This window comes from Phaethon lepturus, unplaced genomic scaffold (genome assembly GCF_000687285.1).
Source record: "Phaethon lepturus isolate BGI_N335 unplaced genomic scaffold, ASM68728v1 scaffold2163, whole genome shotgun sequence".
Taxonomy (NCBI): domain Eukaryota; kingdom Metazoa; phylum Chordata; class Aves; order Phaethontiformes; family Phaethontidae; genus Phaethon; species Phaethon lepturus.
The window spans coordinates 66,600-75,061 of NW_010526754.1; the positions used below are offsets into that span (position 1 = coordinate 66,600).

General features: G+C 39.3%; 1 protein-coding gene across 1 annotated transcript in view; it reads left to right on the plus strand.

The window, feature by feature from the left end:
* The window catches only part of FNBP1 (formin binding protein 1), a gene marked incomplete at its 5' end in the record, with an annotated part of 69,427 nt that overhangs the window by 34,675 nt on the left and 26,290 nt on the right, over positions 1 to 8,462 (plus strand). Inside the window, 3 exons of the mRNA XM_010283146.1 lie at positions 765 to 893; positions 2,389 to 2,535; positions 7,819 to 8,016. Of these exons, the coding sequence (XP_010281448.1) occupies positions 765 to 893; positions 2,389 to 2,535; positions 7,819 to 8,016 (474 nt within the window). The remainder of the gene's footprint in view (positions 1 to 764; positions 894 to 2,388; positions 2,536 to 7,818; positions 8,017 to 8,462) is intronic.

An 8,462-nucleotide genomic window follows, 5' to 3' on the forward strand; every position in this document is an offset into this window, starting at 1 on the left:
AGTGATGTTAATGGCCCAGTGCTCTGCTATGCTGGGTAGCAAAGCAAATCGTCTGTGTGGGTAAAAATAGGAAGGGAGTCGTGTCTCAGCTGCTACTCGGGCTCCCCTTTCCTTGTGCATTTCATGCCAGCGCTATTCAAGGAGCTGTAGATAAAGGACTCTGCAGAGAGCACAGCGGGAGCAAGAGTTAAGATGTTTTATCATGATCATGTTGGCTAAGGCATGTGAAATGAGACAAAACCATTTTGGTGTGGGTTTGTTGGGTTTTTTGGGTGTGTGGGGGGGGTTTTATTTGTTTGGGTTTTTTTTTTCTTTTGTTGCTTCCCTTTCCCCAAAAATACTGCTCGCCAACAGGTAAGTAGTTCATTGGAGAAAAGCAGGTGCCACCCAACAGGGCATACAGTGGAGCAAGAAGTACAAGTGTACAGAAGACTTGCGTGCCCGTTAAGTGGGCTAGGAGAGGGGCAAACTTGTTTGGGTGTTTTATGCGCAGTACAAGAAGGGTTTGTTCATGGAATGCAAACTGGTTGATGGAAATAGCATGATGTAACACAAAAGAACAGCAGCAGCGTGCACACTATGAGCTTATGCTTGATGTAGATGAAATGTTTCACAAATAGGAGTAAACCAAAAGCTGAAGTGTTCTGAGACCCATATGCTAATGTTCCTGTGCTTCCTACTGGTAAGGATAGTAAGATGAGGAGTAACAATGCAATTTCTTTCCATGTAGTATAAATTATAAATTTCTTTTGGCACTTCTTTAGGCAAGACAGCAAGCCCAGCTGCGTCATCAAATGGCAGAAGACAGCAAAGCGGAATATTCTTCCACTCTGCAGAAGTTCAACAGTGAGCAACATGATCATTACTACACACACATACCAAACATCTTCCAGGTAAGGGTCACTGGCACTGATCTAGGGTAGCTCATAATCTTGTGGTTAGCACAGAGGGGCATATGGCACATCGCCTCAATGCTATGACTCTGTCTCTTACTTTTTGGTGATTTTTTTGTCGCTGTTAGCAAATGTTATATGCAGTCTGCCAACACAAGAGATGCAGAGCTTGGTAGGATAAATTGTCCCTTTCCCTTAGACTAGATATCAAGTGATCAATAATAAGTGAGGAAGTTGACATTGGATTTTCGTGGCGGATTATGGTAGTCTTTGGAATCCTCACAATCTTGCTCTGTTAAAGTGCCCATGCAGCTGGGGAATGAGAGCATTATTTGCATTGCTGGGGCAGGAGTGAGCTGGGCATCATTACATCTGTAAAGCCTCTCAGCCCTTTATAACCTGCTTCAAATCAGACTTCACAGATGTTTAAATTTAAACCACAATAATTCTGCAGTAGTAAATGTCAAAGGGTTTAAGCAAGTTTGCTGATTGTGTCTTAGGGTGCCTGAAGAAAGACTGTAGAGAAAGAACACCACCTCTTTTGCTTCATGGTATTTCAAACCAATGTCTTGAGATAAATTATTGCTGGCATCAGATACAAAATTTTTGCAATATATTTGTATTTAACACTAGATCTGGTAAGTGCTCTGATTTGTAGGTGAGCATGCTTAAAGTACTGGAGATTTATCCTTTTCGCTACCAGTGCACCAGCAAGCTCTAGTGCTTTCTTTTAGATGTTGAAATAAGTTGTTTTGTAAAGAATTTATGTTGCTTGTGGATCAGTCAAGACAATGGGGATTTTTAAGTTGACAATGCTCCATAAGGTTCCTGCAGTCTAATGTGAAACAGGCCGTTCCTGTTCATGCCTTTCTGTATCCTGTTACAATCTGTCATAATAGCGTTATGCCACATCCAGTTTCCCCCCGTTGTAAACGAGAGGCCCATGGAATAAATGTGGGAGGTTGTGGCACTGAATCCATTGAGCAACAGGGAACATAGATTGAGAAGCCCTGGTGTGAACAATGCATGATGTATAGGAGTGCCAGTAAACCAAAAATTACCTTCTAGGGAAAAGGAGAAGGGGAGACATCAAGATTTTTGTTTGCTTGGATTCTGCAGTGGAATGAAAATAAGGTCTTTCAGAACATGCACAGAAAAGGAAAGAATTTATTGTTCCAGAAAGTCTTAAAAGACTTAGGCTTTTGTAAGGATGGCCTCTAAAGCTGGGCTTTTGACAAATCAGCATTTTTTAAACATAAAAAGTTAGTTGAAAAATTCCCAGTAATAGTAACAGAGACTACTTTTATAATGTCATTTTGATGTTTGAGGGAACAATATCACTCAGTGCCTTCATGAGAACAGCTGTCCTAATTTGTCCTTAAAAATGTGTTTAAACCATAAATTTTAAAGCAACTGAGGTGTGCTGGGGAGAAAAATTGGTTGAAACTGTGAAGTTAATCTTGATACTTGATCTGAATGAAATGTAATGTTTTAGAAAATTCAAGAGATGGAGGAAAGAAGAATTGTGAGGATAGGTGAATCCATGAAAACTTTTGCAGAGGTTGACCGCCAAGTGATCCCCATCATTGGAAAATGTCTGGATGAAATAACAAAGGCTGCAGAATCAACTGATCACAAGAATGTAAGTGTTGCATAGTTTGGGTTGTTGATTGTCATCTTTAGTATTGATCACTTTTATATGGAGACTTAAATCCTGTGTCCAGGCTGCAGCACAAGAAGTTTATAGTCATAGAACTAAAACAAAGGATAGCTTCTTGTCCCAAGCTACTTTGTCTGAGGCAGGATGTGCTCGGATTATTTCCCAGATCTACTTAACACCCAGAAATGCCTCTACTGCCGAACTTTTTTTTTTTTGGTAATTAATTTTTGAAATACTGTAATTGAAAAATAGGCTTCTGCGTAGAATAAAGAAGATGGGGGGCATAATTCCAGACAGCTAATACAATTCCAAATACCTAGTAAAACCAGTTCTTTTTCAGATGGGTTCTGTGTCTAATAGTCAGAAAACTGAATGTTGCAGAAATGTCTTATATTTTTATAATAATGGCAGTATTTAAAGTATTGGCTACATAAATTATTACAAACGACTCTGCCATAATTTCTACTGTAAATATCTTTCTTTGCAGATTTGGGGTTTGCAAATGAGCGCTCTCAAATCTTGATTTCTGTACATCATTGTAGGAGTAAAAAGAAGCCTTCCTGATAAAAAGGCTGATAAAGAGTTTGATTGAGCTTCCTGATGTACAGTTAGTACAAGGGCAAATGTGTTTTCTATTTTGTTTTCAGAACGATCTGCTCCCTTCGTAAATTAAGTCTCTGCTTGCTCTTTCAGCCCTTCTCATGGATCACATTAGTGCTTCAAATACGAACAGCATGTGTCTGGCTGTTTGAATTTCCCATACGACTTTTTCACTGGAATCTTTTCTGAGCTATTCAGTACCCAGAGCCTGGAGACTGCCATTAATTGGCAGCATAAGCCTGAGGCTGAAGTTTTGAAATGAATCCACTACTTTCTGCTCGGCAATTGCTCTCAGAGAGCAGCATAGGAAACGAAGGAATCTGAAAATTACTCTTTCAGGGTGGGAGAAGGGGGAGTTGGGGCACAGACTCCCATGTTAGAGCAATGTACCCTTCTCGAGGTACAGCTTTTGGTGCTGCATGGTGAAATCTTATTGGGGACATTCACATCTAAGCCAACACTCTCCTTGAATCTTCGAGTGGGGTCTCGGCAAAACACACACAAGGCTTAAGCTGGGTGTTTGAATCGCTGTGAATTTTATATTCAAGTTAGTCTCTCTTGCACGCAGGTAAAATTGATGGCTCACGTGCACAAGTATGACATTAGAAAATGGTGGCTTTGAGCACTGATAACTAAGGGATCTGCTGTAAACACCACGCTAACAAGAACATATTTAACCAATTTTGTTTTATCTGAACAATTACAAGGGGTTTAGCATGTTCTATCTGGAAAGCAGTTACGTCCATAAAGGGTTCTCTTTTGCTTAAATATCATCAAAGATTTTTTTTTTTCCCCATCTCTGGAACAGTAGTTTCTAACTTTCTTGATTCTGCTAAGTGATATGCTTGTTCCTGCCCTTCTGTAGCATGCAGGTCCTGCCACTTTATAAGGATGACCATAGGTGCACACAGTTTAAAAGCTGTATTTTCTCTACTTCCAGATGATGTACTGCTGCTGCCACTAATGCAGAATGTTAGAGCAGACCTTTCCCATCTCACCCCTTAACATTCTAAGAAGCAAGTTTGGGCTCTCTCAGGCTACCATCATGAGAGTTTCTCCTTTTCCTTGAAAGATTCAAATTCAAGGTTGTCTACTTTACTCATCTTTTTCAAGCTTGAAAAACTTTGGATAGGGAAGTCAACTAGATCTGTGCTGTAGTCAGCTTCGAAAATGAGGTCAGATTCCAGGAAAGTTGAATGCAAGGACAGCTGGTGATAATATAGCTAGTACAATGGTGAGTAAAACCAAGACCCTGCTGAGCAGGAAAAGCTTTGTGTGAAACTCTGGGCCCACACAGACATGTGTTTCCCAGCTGGGAGAAGATCTCCAGGATCTGGTAGTCATAAACAAACATACCATATCACCAAACTTGAAATCTGTAAGGTCAGACACCATGACACTGACAAAAGGCAGTGATGCTTTTGGAGTTCTTATTTAGCTCTTGGTATCCTTTAGTTTTATCTTCACTTTTTCTACCCAGCTGTCACATGCAGAGTTACTGAAGAAGGGGAGAGGTTAAATGAAAGCTCTGCTCTTTGTGCCGTAACTTCAGTTCAGAAACTGGGACTTTAAATAGAACGACCACAACTACTATAGAAGATACATTGGTCAGAAAGAAAAAAAAAAAAATAGAAAAAACACCAATTCTAGTAATTTACCTTGTGTATCAAACTGTGTGTCAAGTCTAGCTGAAAGGATGTAAGAACCTGCAAGTTCTGCAGCTTTTTGCTGTCAGTAAAATATTACTAGCTGATGGTAAGGCCTTACTGTTTAAAAAGGAGAAACAAAATAAAAGCAGCAGAACTTTGCATTTCATGTAGGTATCTCAGAGCTTTTTTTTTCAGCTGGGTGGTTTATTACAAACATTGGTCTATGATTTCTAGCATGAGAATTGTGTAGTACGAGAGTAAGGAAGGATGTATTTTTATAGTAACTTTGAAACTGTGGAACTGCAGACTGTTAGCAGGCTTCTTTTCCACGGCCAGCTCCGTGTTCCCTCCCTCTGTGGATGCTAGCAGGATTCTGGAAGATCACTTGTCTTCCAGGGCCCCTATTTTATTGGATAGTGTTAAGAACCAGAATGGCATATGGGACAGATTTAATACTTTTTATATTCTCTGCTATATTACCAAGTTCTGCTTCATTCCCACTTGCAAAATGGCCAGTCTTTCAGGCTTGGTTATTAAATTTGCAACTGTGTAAATAGCATTGCTTTATGCCCTCACTGAAGCGTATAGAATTTCTGCTAGCAGCAATAGAAGCTGTCTGGATTTAGCTGGGAATGCTGGTTAGCCCCGTATTTCTAACGCAATTGTAAAAATGCTGCTTTTTCATGTCCCCTTTCTAACAACTCAGACAACACCAGAGGTCATGTTGCAAGGGTAAGTGGTAGTGACTGCTCGGTGAACCTGTGCAGAACTTGCTTTAGCAGCAGATAAAATTAATTTCTTATGGACTTTGGAGTTCCTGTTATGACATTATCTCCGTGATATATGGAGCATGCTGGTTATTTTTAGCTCCATTGTAGTGGAAGGATGTTTTGACTAAATGGAAGGAACATGTAAAATTAAGAGGAAAAAATGAAAAGTTCGATGCATAGGATAGAATACCAGTAAAGTATTTAATGTAATATTGTGTCTGTTTATAGTCTGTTCTCTCTTCCTTCTTCGTCTTGCTTTCATGACTATTATTAAAAATATCTTCAAATGTTTAAATCTCAGGAAGATTTAATGTCAAACTAGGATGAGATAATAGAAAGCGGTGTTCTAACTCCTTAAAAGTTGTGTAGGAATTTCACAATGTACCTGATAGGTTGAGGATCTTAAACCTTAATTTTCTTCATAATCCCATGAATACTTTTGCAAAGCTTTTCCTATATCTGTGTTTTGCTCAACTGAGGCTGGCCTCTGGATATGTTTAGATCCCACTAGATTCCGTATGAATAGCGTTTTACCTACAGGTATAAGTGAATCTCTGAAATGCCTTCAAAGCAACAAGTTCATCTTTTTCATCCGAACAGGATGGTGATGGTTTTCTCTGGAGACTAATAAGATATTTGTGTGCTGTGGCACAGTTTCTCTAATGATCTTAGAAGAAAACTGTTAGAACAGTATCACTTAAAAAGCTTTCTTCCCAAGAAGTCAGTAGATGAGAAGTGTGGTAAAATATTTTTTTTTCTGAGTCCATTAGATTTAAATGCATTTGCCAAGCTGAAGTCTGAATTTGAGCTTATGTATAATTAATTGTGTTTGTAGACCTGACTAGGAAAAATGCTATATGTTGTTCTTGCTTTGATTTATGTTTCTTCTTTGTCCAAAAAAAAAAAAAAAAACCCACCCAAAAAACCCCCAACCAAAAAAAAAAAACCCCCCCAAAAAAAGCCGCAGCCATTTCAGACAGTATCTAGCCAGTGTGTGGCTGACTTGCATCTAGTACTCCTAGTAGTGCCGAAAGGGCTTGTGGCTTTAATGACAGCGTATGGAGTTCCCAGCCACTGCCTGCACCAAGGTGTTGGGCTACTTGCATGACGCTGGACTGCTCAGTTCTTAAGTAAAGCTCATAAGATAAACCCCTGCCATTTACTGTAGCTGAGTTCACAAGCACCAGCTTGTGATCTCGTGGCAGTGTGATCACTCAAGCTCCTTTATATAGGGGTATTTATTGGGATTTTCCACTAGTTTGCTTACAGCTGCATGCTCTGCAATTCTATACCTTAAATCTTTGTTATGAGTCACTTATCTGTTCAGTTCCTGAAGTATGGTTGCTTTTCTAGTCAGTAAAGTTAACAAAGATAAGCTCTTAGTCATCTTCACCAGTAGACATGAAAAAGCCTTTAAAAGATGTTTGTGTCAGAATTTTAATTTTTGTGTTGGAAACAAAACAAAGGGGATGAAAACATTGCTAGGTTGTGGTCAGACTCGGGGGTTGAACAGCTCAGTGGAAAGTTGGAGTGGGGAACCCTGAGTTTACTCTTCCTAAGCATCGTAGTTAACTACAGTGACCTATGTTTTAATGATATATGATGTATTTTTTATTTTCCTAAATACACCATAGTCCTATGCTTTTTATCTGTCGGCATTTTGAGTAATGACTGGTCTCCGTGATACCTTTGCAAAATGGGCTAGAGTTTTGTAACGGGAACAATGGGCTATTTGAGACTAAAGCTCACCTGCTTTATTTACATAGATTTTTTTTTTTTTTTAGAAGTCTGATATAAAAATGAGATCTTAGCCATTTATGTTCCCGGTTGTAATGCATTCTGACTGACGTAGGTCAGAAACTTTTGTTCTGTGTGGGGTGGTTGTTGTGCTCTTAACTGCATTTATCGCTTTAGTATCTGGGAGTATTAAATTTTATACATTAGAGTGCCTTGTTTTGGTAGGATACTATTCTGTGCCTAGGTGGGTTTTTTTATTTAAAGCACATTACGGTAGTGAAAATAGATCCTGGAAAAGTGCCCTGATTTTGGAGCAGAAGGTGGAGAGACTTGCACTGATTCTGGGCTCTGGAAGAGTGTTCTATTCCCAGGAATGAGACTGGTCCCTGTAAAGGTTGGTTCCCACAGAGGTGAACTTTCTTGTCCTTCTACTGTTTTTCTGTGCCACCTCTTTCATGACAGCTATCATCTGAGATGTTTATACTTGTACTGGATCTGTCCCATCTCAGGATTCACAGCTGGTAATAGAAGCCTTTAAATCGGGGTTCGAGCCTCCAGGAGATGTCGACTTTGAGGACTTCACGCAGCCAATGAAGCGGACTATCTCGGAATCCAGCCTTTCCAACTCCAGAGGGGATGGGAAGTCTGAGCCGAAGTTTGGTGGCAAATCCAAGGGCAAGTTATGGCCGTTCATCAAGAAAAATAAGGTACTGACTTGCAAACTTGAGCTTGGTGCTAGTATGTGTATAGTCAATAACCTCTGTCTTTGTCTAGTAATCCTGGCAATTACAATTTTTTTTAAAGAGAATTTTAGATTCAGAAAGTTAATAACTGATGTCTTAATATGGTGTTTTGTTGTAGTGTTTGGTTACTTAAGTTTCTTTATATCTTAAAATTTTTTTCTTGTATAATTTCTTTAATTATGTTACAGTTTTTATATTAATTTAACTTTAGTTGTCACGTCTCTGCCATGGTCCATTTCTGTTCCTAACTCAGAGAAAGAATTGTATACCACTTCTACCTAGTGCCATGTGTGCTAACTAACACTGTTACTTTTGGGAAGCTTTAATGTGGCATTACTGTTTTGACACTTCTAAAACTCTCCTTGGCTTTTCATTTGCGTTATCTTTTCAGTCTGTGCACTGGGTTCAGC